The sequence below is a fragment of the Dromiciops gliroides genome, chromosome 5 (genome assembly GCF_019393635.1).
Source record: "Dromiciops gliroides isolate mDroGli1 chromosome 5, mDroGli1.pri, whole genome shotgun sequence".
Taxonomy (NCBI): Eukaryota; Metazoa; Chordata; class Mammalia; order Microbiotheria; family Microbiotheriidae; genus Dromiciops; species Dromiciops gliroides.
This window is the reverse complement of record NC_057865.1, coordinates 278,432,653-278,460,436: the sequence shown is the minus strand read 5'-3', so window position 1 is coordinate 278,460,436 and position 27,784 is coordinate 278,432,653. Positions and strand designations below refer to the sequence as shown.

General features: G+C 41.3%; 1 protein-coding gene across 1 annotated transcript; it reads right to left on the bottom strand.

The window, feature by feature from the left end:
- Positions 1 to 23,158: 23,158 nt before the first annotated feature.
- LOC122729045 (probable E3 ubiquitin-protein ligase TRIML1) lies at positions 23,159 to 24,520 on the bottom strand. The gene has a single exon (XM_043967711.1). The coding sequence runs from the start codon at positions 24,518 to 24,520 to the stop codon at positions 23,159 to 23,161; it is 1,362 nt and encodes a 453-aa protein (XP_043823646.1).
- Between the last annotated feature and the right edge of the window lie 3,264 nt (positions 24,521 to 27,784).

The following is a 27,784-nucleotide window of genomic DNA, read 5'->3' as shown; positions in this document are numbered from 1 at the left end:
GACTTGCCCAGGGTCACTCAGCTAGTAAGTGTCAAGTGTCTGAGGCTGGATTTGAACTCAGGTCCTCCTGAATCCAGGGCTGGTGCTTTATCCCCTGTGCCACCTAGTCACCCCCTCTAAATTACTATTGATTAGAGAAATCAGGAGGACACTTGACACTTGACACTTAGCTGTGTGTGACCCTGGGCAAGTCACTTAACCCTCATTGCCCTGCAAAAAACAAACAAAATCAAAACAACCTCACACCTATCAAATTGGCTGTTTCTACAAAACATGAAAATGATAGATGTTGGAAAACTGGGACACTAATACACTGGGTTTGGGGTGGGGTTCTTTTTTGGTTTTGGTTTTTGTTTTTTCTAAGGCAGTTGGGTTTGTGACTTGCCATGGGTCACACAGGTAGTAAGCATCTGAGGTCAGATTTGAAGTCAGGTTCTCCTGACTCCAGGGCAAGTGCTCCATCCACCTAGCTGCCTTGCTAATGGACTGTTGGTGGACTGTTGTGAACTGATCCAACCATTCTGGAAAGCAATTTGGAACTATGCACAAAGGGCTATAAAACTGTGTATACCCTATGATCCAACAATACCACTGTTAGGTCTATATCCCAAAGACATCCCCAAAAAAGTGGGGGAAGACCTATTTGTATAAAAATATTTATAGCAGCTCTATTAGAGGTGGAATTGGAAATCAAAGGAATGCCTTAAGTTGGAGAATGGCTAAACAAGCTATGGTATATGATTGTAATGGAATATTATTATGTTATAAGAAATGACAAGCAGGTTGATTAAAAAAACTTGTTGATATATAGATATAGATAGATCATTTTTATTTTTATTATTATTATTTTTTTTTGCGGGGCAATGAGGGTTAAGTGACTTGAGCAGGGTCACACAGCTAGTAAGTATCAAGTGTCTGAGGCCAAATTTGAACTTAGGTCCTCCTGAATCCAGGGTCGGTGCTTTATCCACTGCACCACCTAGCTGCCCCAAACTTGTTGATTTTTTTGTTTTGTTTTTTTGTTTTGCAGGGCAATGAGGGTTAAGTGACTTGCCCAGGGTCACATGGCTAGTAAGTGTCAAGTGTCTGAGGCTGGATTTGAACTCAGGTACTCCTGAATCCAGCTGCCCCAACTTGTTGAAATTTAGTAGTTAAATGAGAGATGCCAAGAGGATTAAGTAAAATTTCATCAGAAAAACATTGAATGAAACTGGAGTTTCCAGGTTGGAAGCAATGCCCACGTCCAAGGCCACTGGCAACATGCTGCCTTTTTGTTTAGCAAAAATAGTGGAACTTGGTGGGTTCCAAAGAAAGCAAACCCTATACTACACAAATAAGCTATTGTTTCATTGGTGAAACAGCCTGTTGGTGCCCAGGAAGAGAGACACAACTTAAGGTCATCAGTACAAGGAACTTACCTGAATAGAAAAAAAAAAAGGAGAGAGGGAGCACTCATGCCAGCCTGTGACATAGCCTCTGGATTCTTGACTCACAGAATCAACCAACAATCGTTTATTAAGCATTGCCAAGAAAACCCCAGGGATGTTTGGTTCACAGAGTTCTAAAGAGTCTGACGACCAAACAGCTGAAAGCACAATGTACCAAGCCGTGTGCTAAGTGCTGAAGCTACAAAGCAAGTAAAAAACAAACTCCCTGTCCTCAGGGAAGACAGCATGTGAACAACTATGTTCGTATAAAATATATATAGGGCAAATGGGAAGTAATTCCAGAAGGAAAGCATTGACCAGTGATGGGACTGGGAAAGGTCTCTTGCAGAAAGTGGAAATTGAACGGAGTCTTTAAGAAAGCCAAGGAGTGGAAGAGAAAAAGAACATTTCTGGGTTGGAGGATAGTCGATGAAAAGATAAGGAGTTAGGGGGCATCTACGTGGCACAGTGGATAAAGCACAGGCCCTGGATTCAGGAGGACCTGAGTTCAAATCCAGTCTCAGACACTTGACACTTACTAGCTGTGTGGCCCTGGGCAAGTCGATTAACACTCATTGCCCCCCCCCCCAAAAGATAAGGAGTTGTGTGCCGGGAACAGCAAGAAGTAGTTGATTTCCAAATCTAGCAATTCTATCCACTGTCCCACTTAGCCACTTGGGAAAGACCTTGGGCTTAAAAAAGCCAACATCTTCCACTGTATCTGGGGCCATCTCCAGTCGTCGTGATCTATGTCTTGCCACTAGACCCACATGGCTCCAAAGGAGAGAGGGAGGCTGGTGACATTGCACAGCCCTGCCTCATTTAAAAAGCCAGTTCTGGGGGGCAGCTAGGTGGCGCAGTGAATAGAAGATCAGCCCTGGATTCAGGAGGACCTGAGTTCAAATCCTGCCTCTGACACTTGATACTTACTAGCTGTGTGACCCTGGACAAGTCACTTAACCCCAATCGCCTCACAAAAAAAAAAAATCCAGTTCCCTTGCAAGTCAAGACATCACCTCCTGATGTCATGGTCTTCTTCCAGAATAAAGGAAAAACAATAAATAATAACACCTAGCCACCTCAGCATCATAGTTTTATTCCAGATAAGACCTGCCTGTGTCAAGGTGTAGTTCTAAGCAATAGTCATGCATGGGTAAGAATCTGTTTGCTCATCTGAAACACTGGTTCTAGATGGTCTCATGTAGTGAGTAGTCTCATGTAGGTGGGTAGTGTAACGATTGGAATGACGCCACCTGCTGGAGACTTACTGTAGAAGAGTTCTGCCCATGAAGCGAAGGTCTTTGAGGGCAAGACCAGGAGTCTTTTCTTTGGTATCAGGAAGTGCGGTGGGCTAGTGAGAGGAGGAAGGAAGAGACTGGCGCTCAGTCTCGCTCTCTTTCCTCTGGACTCGGGTGGAGAGCGGAGCTAGAAATGTGCTCTCCCTTTAATAGATAGGAATCTAGGCCTTTCTCTCTCTTTACCAAATTCTTATTCTCCTTAATAAACGCTTAAAAGTCTAACTCTTGCTAAAGCTTATAATTTATTGGCGACCACTCATTAGATATTTTAGACAGACTAGCTAGAATTTTAGCCCTTAACAGATGGCTGACCACGAAGAGGAAAGCTAAACCTCAGTCTTCTTCTGATCTTCTGGTTGGGTAAGAAATTTCCCCTCCCTCTCCCTTTAACTGCTAAGTACTGGTGTACTGGCTGTGTTTTCCCTTTAAATTTTTTCGAATGGACCTTTTAAACTCCCTAATTACCCTATTTTTGATTTTAGTCTGTTTAACCAGACAAATGGGAGATAAGATCATGTTAATGCTTTGTTTTTGTGGATTTTCTATTTTTCTTTTTATTTTTGTTAAAAGAGCCAGCAACTTACTCATACAAGGAAATATCTCTCCCTCTCCCAACCATGCTTTTTCAGAGAAACCTGAAGAGATTCCTGCAGCTTTTCCCAATTCTAGCACTAATTGTTGCTCTAATTTTGCATGCCTGGAGGCAATGACCCACCCTCTAGAAGCTTTTAATCCCCTAGCACCTGGAGGCAAAGTGGGGGAAGAGGAATCCAGGCCTGAGTTCAAAATCAAGTCTGATTCAAATTGTGCTGGTCCCTCCCCTCCTCTCCAGACCCCACCCTCTACTCCTCCCATGGCTAAGCCCATTGCTTCCCCTGCCTGGGAAGTCCAGAGATCTAATGCTCATGCGCAACTTTCTCTAACTACATTTGCAGCTTCAGGCTCAGCCCTTCCCCAGCCTGGCTGTGCTTCTGAGACAACTTTAGAAAACCCTTTAAATTCCACATATGCCTGTTTTGTTCATAATTTTGCTAACCTGCTTTTGTCTTTAATTAGTAATCTTATAAAGCATTTGTATGGTGAAAAGACTGACAGACAATATAGAGGGGTTAAAGAAGAAAAACTTAAGCTGAATAAGAATGACAACCATCAACATAGTTCAAGACTCTGCTTCTTTTGGTATATATTTTAGAGAAATGTAGAAGTAAGCAGCAAGGTATTGATATGAGTGTTGGGGATTTTAGATATTGGAATCAAAAGTGTTCTGAATTCACTCAGAGTATTAATGTCAGTTCAGAGGTTACATAGGATTTCTATGCTATTACACCTACATTTTGAAATTAATGGTATGGGTTTATTTTCATAGAGATTTTCATGCTTTTGAGATTGTGTTTTATACTTAGTTTTTAAAACAAGGAGAATATTTGTAAAAGCTTTTTATAGTCATGTGATCAAGTTTATATTTTATAAGACTCTTATTAATATTAAATTCATATTCATTTAGATTTCCCTAGTTTGAATTTCATTGTCTTTTATTATTCCACGTGTATTTTCTTCTATTCATTCATCTATCTAATTTTGAAACATGGTTTTGATTTCATAATACAATGTTAATTCTAGGAGTATTGTGCTCCCATATTCTGAGTTGTTTGTTTTTGTTATTTTTTTTTCCTCAACTGATTATTTGATCAAACTCTTTAAAGCATTTCCCTGGCAAATTGGTTGCCATGGCAAGTGTAAATTGATTCTAGAAGTATTATTTTTGATAAGCATATTCCCCCCCCAAAAAAAAGAGGGGAACATTTGTAAAAGTTTTCTTTTTTCAAAAAAAAAAAGTTCTTTGAGATTCTGTTGTGCTTTAACTTGTATTTAAGTATGTTCTGATTTTTCACAAAAGTAATTGTATACTAAGTAAAAAAAAAGGGTATTATTTGAAATTGTTGCATAATTATATATTATATTTTGAGTCAAGATGTATTCACATTTTTTGCAATCATTTATTATCCTCAATTTTAAATCCATATGAGACTTGGATTATGGGAACTTATCATTTAAGACATTAATTGCCTTTATTCTGAGTTATCAGATGCCAGTTGGCCAAGGTGCCATCCAATCACAAGAGGAATACATGCAAGAGCAGACACTGAACTGTCACATGAGGGGAGACATGCATGAAGTCAAGGTATGGCCGAGAGAATGGCTTTTGACAAATGCTGAGGTTGGATTCTCTTGGTTTAATATTTTATTTTATTTTTCCCCACAATATTGTACAGATGGCTGGAAGTATTCATCCCACCCATCTCACTTCTACACCTGGCTTCTATGCTCCCTCCTATATGCCTGATGCCATGGACATCTTAATCCCATGGATCTGATTGAGTCTGACTCAGTTTCCTCCAATATGTTCGGTGGCATGGACGTATATTCCATCCACCTATTTTAAGCCTGGCATACTGTATGGGCAGTACATATTGCTCAAGTGTGGGAATGCTCATATCCCATCATTTCTCTGTTCTTTTATAGTAACCCCCATAATTATCTCAGGTGTCATGATAAATAACAGTGTTGAATTTGGCCTTGACACCTGTTACTAATTATATTAGATTTTAAATTTCTCATAATGGCATGAGGATAATTAGGCAGATGATGCAAAAAGTGATAAAACAAAGATAAAAATTATTTTTATTAATTAATATTGCAGCAATTGTCTTCTCAATTACCCTCCATAAGGGGGGACTATAGTAATATTATAATTTTAAAGAATGGTTCAATTTTTGTTTTATTATATGTTTCATGTGTAACAACTAAGATTCTGAATTCCCTTAGACATGTTATTGAGAACTTTCATTGTTTGATTTGATTATTGACAAAGCTATTTTAAAGTTGTGTTAAGCTCAATGTTGTAGGAAATTTTCCTGGCTGATTACCAGCATCCACACATCAACCCCTGAAGAGACTTCCATTCCACGACTACACCTAGAGGACATCTGAGAAAAGACTTTCAGAGACTTTAAATGAACAGTTTTGATTTGTTGTTTTTGTTGTTTTTTTTTCTCTTTCTGTTATAATATACACCATCTGTAACATGTATTCTCTGCAGAGGCCCTCCCTTTGCAAGACTAATGTCAAAGCGTCGGTTCATGAGGACAAAAAAAAAAAATCGCCCCTCTGGACAAAACTTTCCTCTCTTCCTTTTCTATATTGTTGTTCACATATTATTAGTTAGCAATAGTTATTATATTCTTATTACTGTTCCGTCAAGGAAACATTTTGTTTCTTGAGGAACAACAGGGGGGACTGTAACGATTGGAATGACGCCACCTGCTGGAGATTTACTGTAGAAGAGTTCTGCCCATGAAGGGAAGGTCTTTGAGGGCAAGACCAGGAGTCTTTTCTTTGGTGTCAGGAAGTGACGCGGGCTAGTGGGAGGAGGAAGGAAGAGACTGGCGCTCAGTCTCGCTCTCTTTCCTCTGGACTCGGGTGGAGAGCGGAGCTAGAAATGTGCTCTCCCTTTAAATAGATAGGAATCTAGGCCTTTCTCTCTCTCTTTACCAAATTCTTATTCTCCTTAATAAATGCTTAAAAGTCTAACTCTTGCTAAAGCTTATAATTTATTGGCGACCACTCATTAAATATTTTAGACAGACTAGCTAGAATTTTAGCCCTTAACAGTAGCTATCTATGGGAAGGGGGGAACCCTAACAGAAAGTAGAGAGAGCGAAAAAATCCAACCCTAAACAATGGCATCTTGAGGTTAAGTTGGTCATTCATTGCTCCAGGGATGTTCTGCTAGGTATCCCTCATCCATTAACCTGAGGTTAATGGAATGGTTGATCTATAAATCGGTTTATGTGAAATCCAAACCTTAAGTAAACACCATATCTTGAAAATAACAAGATCCAGAACAGAGTTCACAGTGCCATTCTCTTGATTCCACTGGTTAAAAGTACAGGAGCCCCCCCCCCCCAAAATGGCCCAAAACAGTGCCACCCTCCTCTTTGGGGCACTCCTGTGACCTCTTTAATTTTTCTGTATAGGGTCCTGTGAGGGAAAAATCCATCCTCTTCTCAATAATTCTCAGGAACTCAGCAGCAAGGTGTCAAAGGCTCTTTATTTCCTTCTCATGAGAAAGAGGCACCCTAGTGTGCAGCTAGTGGGTACCCCAAAAGGAGGCTCACAGGCCCTGTTTTATACCCTAGTCCCTAACGTGAATGGACCCTCCCCTTTTTCATCACTGGTCTGATTACTCAAGGGTTTGAACGCAGTATTCTCACCCCTCTTCCTTGTATGGGCATAACTCAGGAGTGGACCTTATACTTCCTTATATGGACACAACTCTGGAGTAGACCTTATTGAGACCAGGGCTCCTTGAACCATGTGACCTTGCTAGCCTGAGGGGGAAGAGGGGATGATCTGAGACCTTTGTCCTACAAACAGGTCAGGAGAAGTATGACTGACTGTTATATCCACATTGAGAGGAGACAACTATTTTCTCATAGGTCCTGGATTACAAAACTGCCTCTGGAGGACCATGTTTAGTTCCTGAGACCATATTTTCAGAGGATGCTGAGAACCTGGAGCTAGACCAGAGAAGGATAATTGGAGTGGTGAGGGTCCCCATGTCACATGAGAATAAATGGCAAGAACTAGGGGGGCATCTAGGTGGCACAGTGGATAGAGCACCAGCCCTGGAGTCAGGAGGACCTGAGTTCAAATCCAGCCTCAGACACTTGACACTTACTAGCTGTGTGACCTCAGGCAAGTCACTTAACCATCATTGCCCAACCAAAAAAAAAAAAGAAGAAGAAGAAAAGAAAAGAAAGAAAGAAAGAACTAGGAGCTGGACTTTTTTTTCACCTGGAGAAGAGAAAATGTATCTTACTTAAGTGCCTTTATTTTCTCTTTTATAGAGGTTCCAAATGCCTTGCATTTTGTTCTGATCTTTTCCAATTCTCTTCTTTCTGGGTATTTTACATGCATGTGATTTTCTGCATCAGTTTTATGGATACTCCAGATCCATTTGCAACTTGTGTTCTCTCCATATATCTAGGCTCTTCTTAGGCCCCATATATCCTTTCAAGGGACAAACCCAAGAATCTCTCCAGGAATGGGGACATCACACCAACTTGACAGTGCCTGCCACTGCCACTGTGATGAACATATGGACCCTGGACAGCACCAGGACAAAAAGTATCATCTGTTGGAACAACGAGAACTTCAGACAAGAGACTCTATATCTTTTGTTTTAAAATTTATTTTTTATTTTTAAAATATTCATCAAAATTTATTTTCCTAAAATTTATTTTTGTAATTTTGTTTAAAATGTTATTTTTCAATTATCACTTTTTTCTCCCTCTCACCTTCCACCCATTGAAAAATAAAAAAAGGAAGAAAAAAAAAATAAAGGACCCTCATGTCATATAAACATAATCAAACAAAACAAATTCCCATTTAATTGGGGGGGGGGCAGGGATCTTTGCTGTGCTGTTTGCTAGTGTCTTTAAATAAAGGTCACATTTCCCTTCCCCTCCCCAAATATTTTGTACAATTAACAAAAAAAAAATCTTTTTCTCCTATATCTCCTCCTCCAATTAAAAAAAAAAGTAATGCCCTTGTAATAAATACTTCAGTTGGGGGAAGCTAGGTGGCACAGTGGATAAAGCACCAGGCCTGGATTCAGGAGTACCTGAGTTCAAATCCGGCCTCAGACACTTGACACTTACTAGCTGTGTGACCCTGGGCAAGTCACTTAACCCCCATTGCCTCACAAACAAATAAACAAACCAATAAATAAATGCATACATACATACATACTTCAATTGAATGTAAGCTTCTTGAAGGCAAGGTCAGGCCAAATCCTTTTCCCAGAGGGGTCTGAGGGGAGTCTGGCCAACTGAACCAAACCAAAACTTGTTTTCCTTTTCACCTAGGCTTTGGGGCTCCCCAATATGGGCCCCATTGACTATCCAGCTCTAAGTAGGGCCAGATTCCTCAGCTCCCATCTCCTGTCCTCTCCTGTGCTGAGCAGCTATTCTATCAGCCTAATAAGACCCCCCACCTTACCCCCCAGGTATTGGGTGAATCTAGTGTAGAGTCAGTGCTCCATAGTCCAAGGCTGTACCTTTCATCCCTGACTATTATAGAAGAGTCTCCAACCTCTGCAGAAATCTGGAGACCTTCTATCCCCTTCGGAGAGATAGGTGGTGGTGGTGATGACGACTAGCTTTTATATAGTGCTTTGAGGTTTTCAAAGCACCTTACGGGGCAGCTAGGTGGCGCAGTGGATAGAGCACCGGCCCTGGAGTCAGGAGGACCTGAGTTCAAATCCAACCTCAGACACTTAACACTTACTAGCTGTGTGAGTACCTGGGCAAGTCACTTAACTCCAGTTGCCTCACTAAAAAAAAAAATAAATAAATAAATACATAATTTTTTTAAAAAGCGCGTTACAAACATCTCATTTTACAATCACAACAACCCTGGGAGGTAGGTACTATTAATCATTCACATTTTACAGATGAGACAAACAGAAGTTAAGTGATTTGCCCAGGATCACACATTCAGCAAGTGTCTGAGGGCAGATTTGAACTAAGGACTTCCTTGACTCTTGGCCACAGCACTCTCCACTGTGTCCCCTTAATGCAAACGCCCTTGGTGCTAGCTATCTAGCACCCACAGATATTTGAGTACAGTCCTTTTGGAGTGTTCTATCTGGAAGGTGTGTGGAACATCAAAGGTTGTCCCCTGAAGTTTTCTAGTCATCACCCATTTGTCTTTGTATCAAGTACCTACAGCTCCTACATCAGACATGGAGTAGTAGATATTCTAAACAGGTTCAAAGGATTCTTCTCTGATTATACATGCATCTTTCCACACTCTCCTCACCACAGTTAAATAATTTGTACACATTGTTAAATGATTTGCACACTAAAGGGGACAGTACATTCCAGGAATTCCATATAATAAGAAAATCATGGATCCAGAACACAAAGAAAACAAGCAACAAAACAAAACGAAATTCCCAAACGTTTTTCTTGCTAATCAGGGTGAATTAACATTTTGATTGGGTTTTTTTCCCTTTCTCTTGTCTTGTCTTCTTGAAGCCATTGGTGGTGCCATGGATAGAGCGCTGAGGCTAGAGTCACTAGCTGTGTGATCCTGGGCAAGTCACTAAACCTGTTTATTTCAATTTCCTCAACTATAAAATGAGGGTAATAATAGCGCTTATGTCACAGGGTTATTGTGAGGATTAAATGAGACAATATTTGGAAGAAGCACTTAGCCACTTATATGATTGCTCATTTCATTCCTTCTTTCTTTCTTCATTCCTTTCTCTCTTTTCCTTCCTCCTTCCTTTCTTTTCCTCCCTCCCTTCTATCTTTTCTTCCTTTCATTCCTTCTTTCTCTTTCTCTTTCCTTCCTTCCTTCCTTTTTTTCTTTCCCTATCTCACCCAGGCTGGAAATGCAGCAGCCCCTCATAGACCCAATTCTAATACAGATTGCCATGAGAGTTTTAACCTGCTTCATTTTTCCAGTGGTGGTCTGTTTGTACCTCCTTAGGCAATCCAGTTGCCCTCCACTCCTGGGAGGCTCACCATATTGGTGTCCCACTTATTGCAGACTCAGTATTAGTATGGCTACATTATTGCTGCACAGACCTTTTCTCTACTACACCACCAAGCCACCCTGGGGCCTAAATTATTCACCTGTAAAATGAGTGGTTTAAACTAGATCAGAGCTTCTTAAAAATTTTCTAATCATGATCCCTTTTCAGTGGAGAAATTTTTATTTGATCTGAGGAATATAGGTATATGAAGTAGGTAGACAAAGCAAACATTTAGTGCCAAATTTTTCATGACCCCCACATTCTGTTACTCAATGCACAGTTTAACAAACTTTGAATTAGATGATGTCTAGGCTAATTTCCAGCTTTAAATCTTCGATGAAAGTGAGGGTTCAAGGCATGAAGGAAGTAGCACCAAATGGGAGCAGGTGAAAGTTTCACTTGCTGCCCTACAACTCTCTTCAAGCTCTAATTATGTGTCTGCACTGCCTAAGCTAGCTTACCTGTGTGTTTTGGAATGCCCTGTGGCTCTGGTCCACTGTGTGGAAGGCTCACTGGACCTTTTGTTGGGCCACTCCCTGGAGCTCAGGGCTTGTGAATTCTGAAGGCGATAAGCACGTGGAGATGCTGAGCATGGAGGTGCCTAGCAATGGGCTCCTTAGGTTCATAGTCTTTCTAACCCAACAGGTACTTTAATTGCTTCTGCAGCTGCCAAGAGTTCAGCTTTGCTGTAACCACACATTTTGCCTTAGGATATCAAAATCTCGACCCTTTAGGTAACCCCATCAGTTGTACACTGTGGTCTACTTGTAAATCCCTTGTCCTGTTGTTGTAACCCTGCTCATCTCTTTGTCAAAGAGAACACTGGATTATTCCTGTCATCTGCCTTCTCCACCCTGATGGAGCTCAGCTGAGTGATATATCAACTTAAGTCAACTATCACCTCTATGCATATGGCTTCCTAATCAACCCATGCAGCCCTACTCTCTCTTCTGAGCTCCAGTCCTGCATCTCCAGCCACCTGCTAGACATTTTCACCTGGATCTTACAGGACACTTCAAACTCAACATGGCCAGAAGAGAACATACCCCTTTTCCTAAATGCCTATTTCTGTCAAGGGTACCCCCATTCTTCCAATCACTTAGGAGCCATCCTTGACTCTTCACTTTTGCCCACCCCACATGTCCAATCACTTAGCAGCTCTTGTCAATTCTACTTCCTCAACATCTCTCAGAGCTCTTTCTGTCTTCATTCACAACAACCCACCTAAAGCCCTCATCACCATTCACTTGTCCTTGTTTGTCCTTTGTTCTCAAAGAGCTCATCAGGAAGATGTCATGACTTACAGTGAATTAGATTTCATTGAAGGAGGACTGTGCCAAGTCACCAGCCTCCTTCTCTCCTCCAGAGCCATCTGGATCCAGTGGGAAGACATAGATCAGGATGGCTGGAGATGGCCCTGCCCTTCACTTGGACTCCTGCAATAACCTACTAACTGTTCCCCCTCCCTCCCAAGTTCCCCTGTCCCATCTTTCCTCTACCTGGATGCCAAACTCTAAACCTAAAGCACAAATCTGCCCATGTCATCTCTCTGCTTAAGAAGCTTGCCCCAGGGGGCAGCTAGATGGCGCAGTGGATAGAGCACCAGCCCTGGAGTCAGGAGTACCTGAGTTCAAATCTGGCCTCAGACACTTAACACTTACTAGCTGTGTGACCCTGGGCAAGTCACTTAACCCCAATTGCCTCACTAAAAAAAAAAAAAAAAAAAAGAAGCTTGCCCCATCCATTGCCTCTAGCATCAAGTAACTTCTCTGTCATTTAAAGTCATTCAAATCTTGGCTCCATTTTATCTTTCTGGACTGCTTACATATAACCTCACTCCTGTACTCAGTGTTTCAGCCAAATTAGCTTATTTGCTGAACATCTCCCACTTCTGTACCCTGGCAGGAGCTATCTCCCAGGCTTGTAACAATCTCCTTCCTCATTTCATCTTCTTTGGAGCCCTGACCCCTCTCAAGTTTCAGCTCCAATGCCACCTTTGTCAAGAAGGCATTCCTGTTTCCCCTAATCTGTAGTGCTTTCTTTGAAATAACTTTTTATTTTGTATGTACCCTGGATTGATTTATCTGTGAGCACGTTGTAATCTCCCAGTAGAGTGAAAGTAAGCTCTTGAGTCAGAGGTAGGACTTGGGCTCTGGGCTTTCTGATTCCATGTTGCCTCAGCAGGTTGGTTAATTTTTCTTTCTTTTTATCTGTCTATCTACCTATCCACAAATACATACATACATATATATCATATACTTATATATATATAGGTGTAGATAGATACAGATATATAGATATATAACTATTATTTCACATATACAAATAAACATGTATTAATACCCTTTCCTCCCCCAAAATGAAGGCAGCTCCAAGAGAATGACTGTCTCAGTTTTGTAACTATAGTATATGTAGTATTCCATACCTGTGGACCCCTCATCTGCACCAAGGATTGGGGGAAGATATCTTCTCATATATCTTGTTGACATGGGGCTTAGGATAAATCAGATGTTTCTCCTGTGAGAAACAAAACCAAAGATGACCAGGTAACAGAACAGATATGTAGAGGAATCAAGGGACTATTAAAATATAGATTGATCAACTAGATACCTAGACAGACATACCTAAGAAGTAAGGGCAGAGAAAATTATATAGCAGGAAAGTCAATTAAGTGAACAACAACAAATGATTAATAATAGTACCTGATGGGGGAAGAGCCAAGATGGCAGAGGAAAGACATTAAACAGAGAGCTCCTGATACAATCACCCCACAAATAGCAATAAAAGAACCCTTGAGGTAGAAAAACACACAAAAATTTGGACTGAGAATTTTCTACAGCCACAGATAGATTTCAGGGAGCCGTGCTGGGCCAAGAATAAAGCCTAACTCCACAATCTGGCGGACACACCAGATACTTGCCAGAGGAATTTGCCCTAGTGCCTTTGAATCTGCTGTGGCATAGGCATCTTCTGGAACTGAGCTCATGATTGGGCTGACCAGCTGTCCCTGGGCGGGGGGGGGGGGGGGGGGGGGGGCGGGGGGCGGTGCAGGGGTATCAGTGGACTGGGGGGAAATCCTGAGTGGCTGAAGGCCCAGGTTGGGGAGGGGAGCAGGCAGGCTCATTGGAAACTAAAAACCAAACCACAGAAAGCTTTGCTGGTTGGTTGCTTAGTAAGTAGGCCTGAGGTTATCTCTGGACCTGAGAACAGGCCAGGTGAGATTAAAACCTGCCCCCCCTTAAACCAAAACACCTGGGACCCTCTGAAGCTGGGAACAGGAGCAGAGCCAAGAAGCAGCCCCACCCCCCAGTGGAGAGTTTAAAATCAAATGAACTTGAGGCCAGGCAGGCTGAGAAGAAGTCCAACCATCCCCTGGGGCCACGCTGTAGCTTGAACAGTGTGTCCTGGAAGCAGCACCACACTTTAAGTAGGAGTTAAAAGCCAAGAAATTGTAAGCTAGGATGAGTAGGCAGAGAAAGCAGAAGACCATCAAAAACTTCTTTGGGGGTAAGGTAGACTACAATACAACCTCAGAAGAAGGGTCAAATCTCCAACATCCAAAGCTTCCAAGAAAAATATGAACTGGTCGCAGGCCATGGAAGCTCTCAAAAGGGACTTTGAAGAGAAAGTAGGAGAAATAGAAAGAAGATGTAGAGAAAAGGAAAAAAAGAATGGAAAGGGAAATGAGAGCAATGCAGGAGAGTCATGAGAAAAAAGTCAACAGTTTGAAAAGCCAAATGGAAAAGGAGATTAAAAAACTTTCTGATGAAAATAACTGCTTAAGAATTAGGATTGAACGAATGGAAGCTAGTGACCTTATGAGAAACCAAGACACAGTAAAGCAAATCCAATTGAATGAAAAAATAGAGGGCAATGTGAAATATCTCCTTGGAAAAACAGCTGACCTGGAAAATAAATCTATGAGAGATAATTTGAAAATCATTGGACTACCTGAAAACCATGACCAAAACAAAAGCTTAGACACCATCCTCCAAGAGATTGTGAGGGAAAATTACCCTGATATTCTAGAAGCAGAAGCTAAAATAGAAATTGAAAGAATCCACCGATCACCTTCTGAAAGAGATCCCAAAAGGAAAACCTCCAGGAATATTATAGCCCAATTCCAGAATTCCCAGATGAAGGAGAAAACACTGCAAGCAGCTAGAAAAAAGGAATCGAAATACTGTGGAGCTCCAATAAGGACAAAGCAAGATCTAGCAGCTTCTACATTAAAGGACCAAAGGGCATGGAATATGATATTCCAGAGGGCAAAGGAACTGGGACTACAGCCAAAAATCACGTACCCAGCAAAACTGAGTATAATCTTTCACAGGCAAAAATGGGATTTCAATGAGAAAGAGGTCTTTCAAGCATTTGTGATGAAAAGATCTGAACTGAATAGAAAATTTGACTTTCAAATACAAGACCCTGGAGAAGCATAAAAAGGTAAACAGGAAAAAGACTTCATGAGGGATATTAAAAGATCAAACTGTTTACATTCCTACATGGGAAGATAATACTTCAAAATCATAAGAATTATTTCAGTAAGAAACTCACAGAAAGGGGCAGCTAGGTGGTGCAGTGGATAAAGCACCGACCCTGGATTCAGGAGGACCTGAGTTCAAATCCAGCCTCAGACACTTGACACTTCCTAGCTGTGTGACCCTGGGCAAGTCACTTAACCCCAATTGCCTCACCAAAAAAAAAAAAAGAAACTCACAGAAGACACAGGTCTGAACTGAATATGAAGGGATGATATCTGTAAAGCATTTATGCTTTGTTCTTTGTGGAGAAGACAGGGTGGAGTGTCTTATGTCTAGGGCTGGATTTGGGCTTGGGACCTCCTGGGTCCAGGGCTGGTGCTTTGTCCACTGTGTCACCTAACTAATCTATGATGACATCATTAAAATAGGGTTGAGGTGTAGGAGGAATGAACTGGGGGAGGGAGAAGGGGAGAGATGGTCTGGGGTGTTAAGGGTTAAAATTCTAGCTAGTCTGTCTAAAATATCTAATGAGTGGTCGCCAATCAATTACAAGCTTTAGCAAGAGTTAGACTTTTAAGCATTTATTAAGGAGAATAAGAATTTGGTAAAGAGAGAGAGAAAGGCCTAGATTCCTATCTATTAAAGGGAGAGCACATTTCTAGCTCCCTTCTCCGCCAGCGTCCTCAGGAAAGAGCCCTAGAGTCAGCGCCAGTCTCTTCCTTCCTCCTCCCACTAGTCTGCGTCACTTCCTCCCCACCAAAGAAAAGACTCCTGGTCTTGCCCTCAAAGACCTTCGCTTCATGGGCAGAACTCTTCTACAGTAAGTATCCAGCAGGTGGCGTCATTCCAATCGTTACAGTCCCCCCTGTTGTTCCTCAAGAAACAAAATGTTTCCTTGACGGAACAGTAAAAACAATATAATAACTATTGCTAACTAATAATATGTGAACAACAATATAGAAAAGGAAGAGAGGAAAGTTTTGTCCAGAGGGGCGATTTTTTTTTTTGTCCTCATGAACCGATGCTTTGACATTAGTCTTGCAAAGGGAGGGCCTCTGCAGAGAATACATGTTACAGATGGTGTATATTATAACAGAAAGAGAAAAAAAAACAACAAAAACAAATCAAAACTGTTCATTTAAAGTCTCTGAAAGTCTTTTCTCAGATGTCCTCTAGGTGTAGTCGTGGAATGGAAGTCTTTTCAGGGGTTGATGTGTGGATGCTGGTAATCAGCCAGGAAAATTTCCTACAAAATTGAGCTTAACACAACTTTAAAATAGCTTTGTCAATAATCAAATCAAACAATGAAAGTTCTCAAAAACATGTCTAAGGGAATTCATAATCTTAGTTGTTACACATGAAACATATAATAAAACAAAAATTGAACCATTCTTTAAAATTATAATATTACTATAGTCCCCCCCCTTATGGAGGGTAATTGAGAAGACAATTGCTGCGATATTAATTATTAAAAATAATTTTTGTCTTTGTTTCATCACTTTTTGCATCATCTGCCTAATTATCCTCATGCCATTATGAGAAATTTTAAAATCTTATATAATTGGTAACAGATGTCAAGGCCAAATTCAACAGTGTATTTATCATGACACCTGAGATAATTATGGGGGTTACCATAAAAGAACAGAGAAATGATGAGATATGAGCATTCCTACACTTGAGCAATATATACTGCCCATGCAGTATGCCAGGCTTAAAATAGGTGGATGGAATATATGTCCATGCCACCGAACATATTGGAGGAAACTGAGTCAGACTTAATCAGATGCATGGGATTGAAATGGTCCATGGCATCAGGCATATAGGAGGGAGCATAGAAGCCAAGTGTAGAAGTGAGATGGGTGGGATCAATACTTCCAGCCATCTGTACAATATTGTGGGGAAAAAGAGAATAAAATATTAAACCAAGAGAATCCAACCTCAACATTTGTCAAAAGCCGTTCCCTCGGCCATACCTTGACTTCATGTATGTCTCCCCTCATGTGACAGTTCAGTGTCTGCTCTTGCATGTATTCCTCTTGTGATTGGATGGCATCTTGGCCAACTGGCATCTGATAACTCAGAATAAAGGCAATTAATGTCTTAAATGATAAGTTCCCATAATCCAAGTCTCATATGGATTTAAAAATTGAGGATAATAAATGATTGCAAAAAATGTGAATACATCTTGACTCAGAACACAATATATAATCATGCAACAATTTCAAATAATACCCCTTTTTTTAACTTAGTATACAATTACTTTTTTGAAAAATCTGAACATATTTAAATACAAGTTAAAGCACAACACAATCTCAAAGACAACTTTTACAAATGTTCCCCTCTTTTTTTTTTTTTTTTGGAATATGCTTATCAAAAATAATACTTCTAGAATCAATTTACACTTGCCATGGCAAACAATTTGCTAGGGAAATGCTTTAAAGAGTTTGATCAAATAATCAGTTGAGAAAAAATAACAAAAACAAATAACTCAGAATATGGGAGCACAATACTCCTAGAATTAACATTGTATAATAAAATCAAAACCATCTTGCAATGTTTCAAAATTAGATAGACAAATGAATAGAAAATACACATGGAACAATAAAATACAGTGAAATTCAAACTAAGGAAATCTAAATGAATATGAACTTAATATCAATAAGAGTATTATAAAATATAAACTTGATCACATGACTATAAAAAGCTTTTACAAATATTCTCCTTGTTTTAGAAACTAAGTATAAGACACAATCTCAAAAGCATGAAAATCTCTATGAAAATAAACCCATACCATTAATTTCAAAATGTATATGTAATAGCATAGAAATCCTATGTAACCTCTGAACTGATACTATTAATAATCTGAGTGAATTTAGAACACTTTTGATTCCGATATCTAAAATCCCCAATACTCATATCAATACCTTGCTGCTTACTTCTACATTTCTGTAAAATATATACCCTTCCATGGCAAAAGAAGCGGAGTCTTGAACTATGTTGATGATTGTCATTCTTATTCAGCTTAAGTTTTTCTTCTTTAACCCCTCTATATTGTCTGTCAGTCTTTTCACCATACAAATGCTTTATAAGATTACTAATTAAAGGCAAAAGCAGGTTAGCAAAATTATGAACAAAACGAGTATATCTGGAATTTAAAGGGTTTTCTAAGGTTGTCTCAGAAGCACAGACAGGCTGGGGAAGGGCTGAGCCTGAAGCTGCAAATGCAGGTAGAAAAAGTTGAGCATGCGCACCAGATCTCTGGACTTCCCAGGCAGGGGAAGCTATGGGCTTGGCCATAGGAGGAGTAGAGGGTGGGGTCTGGGGAGGAGGGGAGGGACCAGAGCAATTTGAATCAGACTTGATTTTGAACTCAGGCCTGGATTCCTCTTCCCCCACTTTGCCTCCAGGTGCTAGGGGATTAAAAGCTTCTAGAGGGTGGGTCATTGCCTCCAGGCATGCAAAATTAAAGCAACAATTACTGTTAGAACTGGGAAAAGCTGCAGGAATCTCTTCAGGTTTCTCTGAAAAAGCATGGTTGGGAGAGGGAGAGATATTTCCTTGTGTGAGTAAGTTGCTGGCTCTTTTAACAAAAATAAAAAGAAAAATAGAAAATCCAGAAAAACAAAGCATTAACATGATCTTATCTCCCATTTGTCTGGTTAAACAGACTAAAATCAAAAATAGGGTAATTAGGGAGTTTAAAAGGTCCATTCGAAAAAATTTAAAGGAAAACACAGCCAGTGAGCCAGTACTTAGCAGTTAAAGGGAGAGGGAGGGGAAATTTCTTACCCAACCAGAAGATCAGAAGAAGACTGAAGTTTAGCTTTCCTCTTCGTGGTCAGCCATCTGTTAAGGGCTAAAATTCTAGCTAGTCTGTCTAAAATATCTAATGAGTGGTCGCCAATCAATTATAAGCCTTAGCAAGAGTTAGACTTTTAAGCATTTATTAAGGAGAATAAGAATTTGGTAAAGAGAGAGAGAAAGGCCTAGATTCCTATCTATTAAAGGGAGAGCACATTTCTAGCTCCCTTCTCCGCCAGCGTCCTCAGGAAAGAGCCCTAGAGTCAGCGCCAGTCTCTTCCTTCCTCCTCCCACTAGTCCGCGTCACTTCCTCCCCACCAAAGAAAAGACTCCTGGTCTTGCCCTCAAAGACCTTCGCTTCATGGGCAGAACTCTTCTACAGTAAGTATCCAGCAGGTGGCATCATTCCAATCGTTACAGGGGAAAGGTACTTGACATGAAGGAAACAAGAAAAAAGCTTATGGAGGAGAGTAGAAGACGGGGAAGGAGTTGAGGAGCGAGTGAACCTTAATATCATCAGAGTTGTCTCAAGAAGGACTAACATAACATACTCAAGTAGGTATAATAATATATTTTTGCCCTGAGGGAGGGGAGGGAGAAAAGGGAAGGAGGAGAGGGCAGATAGGGGGAGAGAGCAGTAAAAAGCAAAACCCTTTCAAGGAAGATGAAGATGTTCTGCATTACTGAACCACTATGACATATTGAATTGCTTGATCTCATAGGGTGGGTTGAGGAGGGAGGAAGGAAGAAAAATTTAGCTCAGGGACCCTGATCTCATTGGAGTGGGCTCATGTAGGGAATAGATTTCATATCCAATTGGGAGGAGTAATCTATTTAACCCTGCAGGAAAGTAGGAGGGGAAGAGGATAAGGAAGGAAGGGTGAAAAAGGGGAGTGCAGAGCGAGGGAGAGGCTAGTCAGAAGTAAAACACTTTTGAGGAGGAATAGGTAAAAAGAAGAGTAAATGTCATGGGAAGGGAGTGAGATGGAGGGAAATAGTTATGATGATTGATTATAATGGCAAAACGTATGGTACCTACTTTGCTGGGCTTTTATGAAGAAAATTCTCTGTCAAACTTAAGGTACTATATACAGGTTAAAATGAACAGGATACTATCAGAAAAACCTGGAAAGACCTACATGAACTGAAGCAGAGTGAAATGTACTGTATACAAAATAACAGCAATAGTGGGGGATGATCTGCTGGGAAGCATGTTGTTATTTTCAAAAAGGCAAGAATCCAATATAACCCTGAAGGATTTATGAAGATTGCAGCCCACCTGCAGAGAAAGAACTGATAGTATCTGAAAACAGATGGAAATACATATAAAAAATGTTTTTTTCTTTTCCTCTTTGATAATTCCTTAATCTGACGTTTTAGGTTTTTTAACTGTTTTCTCTTACAACTAGCTAATATGGGAATTTTTTCATGACTGTTCATGTATAACTTATTTTGAATTGCTTGAGTTCTTGTGGGTGGGGGGGCGGGAAATGGAGGAGGGAAGAAAAATTGGAACACAAAGTTTTTTAAAAATTGATGTTAAAATTTTGTTTTTATATATATTTTGGAAAATAAAATTCTATTTGAAAAGGAAAAAAATTAATTAAAAAAATACTACCTGATTGGAGCCAGGAGACAATGAACTCTCCCCATATAAAATTTGGCACCTACAGAGGGTTGTGCAAGATCACTGACCTGACTCTCTTCTCCAGAGCCATCTGGGTCCAGTGGAAAGATATATGTCAGGTTGATTAGAGATGGCCCCAGAAGTTTAAGGCAATTGGGGTTAATTGGCTTACCCAGGGTCACACAACTAGTAAATGTCTGAGGTGAGATTTGAATTCAGGTCCTTGTGACTCCAGGGACAGCTCTCTATCCACTGTGCCATCTTCATCTAGAAAATGAGTTGGAGAAGGAAATGCTAAACCACTCTAGCATCTTTGCCAGTAAAACCCCAAAAGGGGTCAGGAAGAGGGGGACACACCTGAAATGACTGAACAACAACAAATGATTAATAAATTGTTGGCCACTTTGGGTGTACATCAGGCTCTAGTGGCACACCCCAGGGCTCTGTACCCCAGGGCTATGTCTGTTCTGTGATCAAGGGCTCCAGTGAAGACATAGAAAGGGTCAGCAGGACATGGCGGAAGATCCCTGGACTTGGAGTCAGGAGGCCTTCACTCATGCCTGCACAACTACAGGCACATGATATTATTTTTCTTCCTGTGGTCTCCTCATCCTTGCTGCTCCATCCTGGAAGCTGTGTCTCTGCTGGACAGGTCACTCAGCTGGGATGCCTGGGCTTCTTCTGGGCACCCCAATTCCCAGCTACTAGGGCTAATTCTCTCCTTAAACTAAAGTTGTTTTTCTTTGGGGATGGGGACCCCCAGTCCTTATTGCCACCTCCATGGTTTAGTTTTGTTTGTTGTTGTTTTTGAACAGTCCTGCCCACCCCCACCTCCATGCCCACCCCCATCCCACCCACCACCAGGGTTTGGGTCCATCTTTTCTCAGTTAACAGAGGCAGGCTGCCCCCTTCATTCCATCAGAGAAAATTCCTGCATATTTTGCAAAGGGCATAACACAGTATAAATCCCTCTTTGTACCTCATTGAACACGTCAACCCCTCATTTGTTTCTACTACCTGCCCTTTCTGTGATATAACCTGGTCTGGAGAAGAACTCAACTGATCAGGCTTGTCCTGACTAATGGTCTCCTACACGTTTTGCTGGTTAGTTGTGTTTGTGCCATGGTATGGCTTTATGTTCAAAGTACTTGTAAACTTTAAAGTATTTTAGAAATGCTAGGTATTATTATTATATTTGTAAATAAGTACATATATGTTTATATATACTTATTAATTTTTTGCATATTAATATAGTTGTATATTTCTGTACATTAATATATTTGTATATACCTGTGTCTCTATGTGTGTGTGTGTATATATATATATATATATATATATATATATATATATATGTGCGTGTGTGTGTGTGTATATATATATTTGTGTGTATATGTCATTTTCAGTAGTGTCCACATCTTTCTGACCCCATTTGTGGTTTTCTTGGCAAAGGTACAAGAGTGGGTAGCCATTTCCTCCTCCAGCTCATTTTACATATGTGGAAACTGAGGCAAACAGGGTTAAAGGCCTCACCCAGGGTCACGCAGCTAATAAGTGTCTCAGGTCAGATTTGAACTCAGGAAGGTGAGTCTTTCTGAAATCAGGCCTGCTGCTCTATCCACTGTACCACCCAGCTGCATATATGTATACATATATACACACAGAGGTATATAGGTGTATATTTAGCTATATAACTATGTGTGTAAATATTTGTGTGTGGATTTGTACATACACATGCATACATACGTTGAGGTCCATCATGCAGAAGAGGGATTCCATTCTTCTCTATTGCTCTAGGGCAGAAATAGTTCCCATGGGCAGCAATTACAGGGAGGCAGCTTTTGGTTGCACATGAGGAAGAAGTGTCTGCTATTAAAACCCACCTGAGGAGGCAATCGGCCCCCTTTGGCCCCTCCCTGAGGCCTGAGCTAACCTTGGAGGATCAGAGACCTGGCTCTGAGGCTTAGGCAGCGGGCACTTGCATTCCACTCTGGAACCCTCTGTGTTGCAGCCAAAAGGAGGAACACAGGACCAGCCCTCTTACCCTCTGGGTCACCCAGGGAAATACAAACATCCCATGGGAGCTCTGACTGCCTTTCTCTCAGGGGAGCAGCCAGTCACAGAGAACAAAGCTAGTGGGCAACAGGGAGAAGGCCAAGACCATTGCAAAAGACCCATTGCCACCTCCCTGAGGCCTCTGCTTGGCTCCGAACCAAGCATAGGCTGGTGTTAAGGATGGCCCAACCCTGCTGATGGCAGCATTTGCCTCCTCTAAACACTTCCTGTCCTCTGATCCAGGTATCAGAGAAGCTTCCAGGAAGCAGGGACAGTATGCAGGCCAAGTCACCTGCCACCTTCCCTTTCCTTTTTGTTAACACAGTATGAATTAGTGAGAATATCATTAACCAGAAATTCAGTAACCATCCCTCCATCAGGAGTGTTGTAGAAAGGGGCCCAGAAATGGGTCCACTGGATGTGGGTAGAAGTTTCATACACTTTTCAAGTTCTGTCAATCAATCAATCAATCTTTATTAAACATATACCAATCACTGTTCTAAGAGCTAGAGATACAAAAAGAGGCACAAGACAGTCCCTGAACTCCAGTTTATATTTTATTCATGGAGACAATATGCAAACAAAAATACAAAACAAGCATGCACAGAATAACTAGTAAATTATTAAGAGAGGGAGGAGTTGGGGAAGGCATCCTGCACAAGGTGGGATTTTAGTGGGGAATCCAGGGAGGTCAGTAATGACAATGGAGGAGTGGGAGCATTCCAGGCATGGGAGATGGTCTATAAAACTTTATTGATATACTCAACATGGTTCACCAGAATGCAATGTCATTGTAGGTGTTGTGCTGTGTGGCTCCATTTCTGAATCTCATTTTGTTCATTCTTCTCTTTCACTGCTTTCTGCTAGTTGCTCCTGGGACAGATCCGTAGAGGTCCAGAGTGGCTGTTGCCCTTTGGAAAGCAAGGGGAGAAGCAAGGAAGAAGAGCCCCTTGAAAACTGTCATTTGGGGGACTGTAGATGAGAGTTCCATCTGTAGCATTGTAAAAAGCTATATGGCCTCTCTCATAATCAAGGAAGATGCCCACCTTGTGAACAGGTTGGCTTAGAAGAATGTTATTGTGGGAGTACCAGAGGAAAAAGTCATTGCCAAATGTGGAGGCTACGAGGGTCCGTGTATCCCCAGGTAACTTGCGGCCATGGCCCTTCCTCCTGATTGATTCTCTGCAGATGCCCACCTCCCACTCTTTTTTATTCCCCACCTCGACTTCCCAGTAGTGTTTCCCTGAGGTGAAGCTCTGGGTAGCCAAGACACGGAGAGCAAAGTCAAATCTCTTGGGGTGGTTGGGCACATCCTGGGCGTCAGAAGCATATTGGACACTCTTCAGATCAGCAGACAGGATGAGATGAGGATGGGCAGTTTCAGGATCCAGAGTGATATCCCTGTGGAAAGTCAACAGCATTTCTGGCATGCCAGTGATGGGGTACATGGTCCATCTGGGGGAAGCCACCACTGGATTTTGAAGCAGTAGCTCCTCATTCCTTTCCAGTGTGCCCTTCACATCCTGGAGCATCTCCGCGGGAAGCTGATCAGAAGTTCTGTCTATTTCTGACATCACCATTTCCAGACTGTGCATTTGTTGGGTCATGTTTGCCTTGCTCTCCTCAAACTTTGCCAAGTTGTCTTTCACCTGCTGCTCCAGTCTTTGTAGCTGTAGCTGTTTTTCCTCTGACAAGAACTGGTGCTTTTTCTCAAACTGAGACTTAACCACCTCCATCATAGCTTGAACCTCCAACCTGAGCATTTCCACAGGCTTCTGTGCTGGGTCCATTGGCTGATGGAGGGTTACTTGGGACTGGCTGTCCTGGCTCTCCTTAACTACCATGCTGTCTCTTGCTTCCTTTTCCAGTCTTTGTAACTGTAGCCGTTCTTCCTCCAAAAAGAACTGGTGCATTTTCTCATATTCAGCTACAACCAGCTCTTTGAGAGTCTGGCCCTCCCCCTCCCACTGGGCTTCCCTGGTTTTCTCACATTCCAATTCCATTTCAAATTGCTGCTTCTTACTCTTGAAGAGAGTCCATTTCTCCTGGAGCTCCTCAGTGCACTGACCAGCAGCCTCTTCCAAGGGAAGCACTTTGTGCTCCTTCTGCTCTGTGCTTAGGAAGCAGGGTCCGTGGTCCTCCTCACAGAACCAGGTCTGTTCTTTCCCATGTCTGTCACAGGTGCTCAGGTCCCTGATGCTCTGCAGTGAGTGAGGGCCAGGCATCTTGAGAAAGACAGACAGATGCTGCAGCCTCCTATGGTGCACACAAAGGCTTCAAATGCAAGGACTGCCTTGCAGATGGGGCAGGTTACTGGTGTGTGGACTTCCTTCCAGCGGCTGAGAAGACAGTCTCTGCAGAAGCTATGGCTGTATTTGGAAATCACTGGGTCACTGAAATTGCCCAAACACAAGAAACACCTGAGATCCTCTGTGGGGCTTTCAAACAAGTTTTGGCGGCAGCCAGCCAACTTCCTCGACCTTCTATTCCCTTCTTCAAGGCCAGTCAAGTTTGGGAGGGTAGCTCTAGCTCTTTCCTCTGAGCTCTGGCAACAAGGGAGATCTGAGGACTGGACGGTTGGGTCCTTTTATAGGACTTGCCTCCCTTAGCTCCTCCCCTCATTCTATTCCCAAGGTGTGAACTACTAGGGCCTAATAGTGCTTAAGTATCTGCTCTGGGGGAGTTCTCAACTAGCTGAGTTGTCACCTTGTTGTTGAAATCAGCAATGGGCCTACATGTTCACCATCCTCTTCAAACCTAGGAAGTTCTCCCCAGAAGTGCTCTGTGAAACCTACTCTTTAAAGAAGGAACAATGGAGGAACTTTTTACATCAGGAGCCATTTGATGCTCAGAGAGGTTCAATGACTCATACAAGGTTACACAGCTAATGCATGACACAGTTTCTCTCTTTTAAAATGTTTCTGTCCCATTAAATGGTACTAAGAAATTGAGTACCAATTTCCCCATTGTTGTAGTCCTATTTAGTCCTATTTTGGTTTTCATTTACAATTCATTTTATCATTCTTTTTTTGTTCCAAATTCTATCCCTCTCTCATTCCCTCCCTCCCTACTCTTCCCCCTCCCTCGGGTGGTGAACAATCAGATATAGGTCATACATGTACAATTATGTAAAGCGTTACCATATTAGTCATTCAATATAAAAGACTCAAGTTTAGAAAAAGAAGAAAAAGCAGAGTAGCATGCTTCAGTCTGTGTTCATTCAATATCAGTTCTTTCTCTGGAGGTGGATAGTATGTTTTATCATTAGTCCTTTGGGATTGTCTTGGATCATTGTACTTCAAAAAGTAGTTAAGTCATTCACAATTGCTGTCATTGTGCACAGTGCTCTCCTGGTTCTGCTCACTTCGTTATACATCAGTTCCAATAAGTCTTTCCAGGTTCCCAATAGCATCCTGCACACCATTTCCCACAGCACAATAATATTCCAACACAATCACCCACCACAACTTTTTCAGTCATTCCTCCACTGATGGCCATTACTTTGATCTCCAATTCTTAGCCACCACAAAGAGTTTCCAGAAATATTTTTTGCACAATTTTTTCCTTTTCCTTTATTCGCAGTTGCTATTGTTAAATGATTCCCTCTATCCTATTCTATGATTATGTAAAACATTAACATATTAATAATTTTGTACAAGAAGAACAATGAAAGAAAATAAAAAAGAGACTTATAAACTCCTTTGTTATTGGCCTGAGAGAAATAACTAAAAGAGGCAGTTTGGAGGGGAGGAAAGGCAGGTGGGATAAACATTATGACCCAAAACTGTAAATAAAAATGTTTATTTCATTAAGAAAATAAATTACCAGTTTTTTTACCATAAAAAAGGATAGCCTAAGATATGGGTGTTTCTATATTGCATTTCCCTAAATATCATGGGGAAGGGAATAGGATGGAGGGAACCAGTTAACAATAATAACTGTGAATAAGAGAAAAGGAAAAAAAATTGTGCAAAAAATATTTCTGGAACTCTTTGTGGTGGCTAAGAATTGGAGATGGAGGGAATGCTCATCAGTGGAGGAATGACTGAAAATGTTGTCTTGTGTGATTGTGGTGGAATATTATTGTGCTGTGGGAAATGATGAGCAGAAAAACCTGGAAAGTCTCACTGGAACTGATGTATAATGAAGTGAGCAAAACCAGGAGAACATGGTGCTCAGTGACAGCATTAGTGTTCTATGAGCAGTTGTGAATGACTTAACTACTCTCAGCAATACAATGATGCAAGACAATCCCAAAGGACTAATGATGAGCAGGGTGATATTGAGAAAACCTGGAAAGACTTATTGGAACTGATGTATAATGAAGTGAGCAGAACCAGGAGAGCACTGTGCTCAATGACAGCAAATGTGAATGACTTAACTACTCTCAGCAGTACAAATGATGCAAGACAATCCCAAAAGGCTAATGATAAAACACACTATCCACCTACAAAAAAGAACTGATATTGAATAAACACAGATAGAAGCATGCTACTTTGCATTTTCTTCTTTTTTTTTACTTGAGTCCTTATAATATAAAATGACTGATGTGGTAATGTTTTACATAATTGCACATGTATAACGTATATCTGATTGCTTATCTCCTGAGGGAGGAGGAATATTAGGGAGGGAAGGAATGAGAGAGAGAGAGAATTTGAAAAAAAAAAAGAATGATAAAATGAATTATAAATAAAAACCAAAATATGAATAAATAGGACTAAAACTATGGGGAAATTGGTACTCAGTTGCTTAGTACAATTTAGGGGGACAAAACCTTTTAAAAGAGAGAAACTGTGTCATGCATTAGCTGTATAACCTTGTATGAGTCATTGAACCTCTCTGAGCATCAAATGGCTCCTGATGTAAAAAGTTCCTCCATTGTTCCTTCTTTAAAGAGTAGGTTTCACAGAGCACTTCTGGGGAGAACTTCCCTAGGTTTGAAGGAGATGGTGAACATGTAGGCCCATTGCTGATTTCAACAACAAGGTGACAACCTCAGCTAGTTGAGAACTCCCCAGAGCAGATACTTAAGCACTATTAGGCCCCTAGTAGTTCACACCTTGGGAATAGAATGAGGGGAGGAGCTAGGGAGGCAAAGTCCTATAAAAGGACCCAACCGTCCAGTCCTCAGATCTCCTTGTTGCCAGAGCTCAGAGGAGAAAGAGCTAGAGCTACCCTCCCAAACTTGACTGGCCTTGAAGAAGGGAATAGAAGGTCGAGGACGGAAGTTGGCTGGCTGCCGCCAAAACTTGTTTGAAAGCCCCACAGAGGATCTCAGGTGTTTCTTGTGTTTGGGCATTTTCAGTGACCCAGTGATTGCCAAATACAGCCATAGCTTCTGCAGAGACTGTCTTCTCAGCCGCTGGAAAGGAAGTCCACCACACCAGTAACCTGCCCATCTGCAAGGCAAGTCCTTGCATTTGAAGCCTTTGTGAGCACCATAGGAGGCTGCAGCATCTGTCTGTCCTTCTCAAGATGCCTGGCCCTCA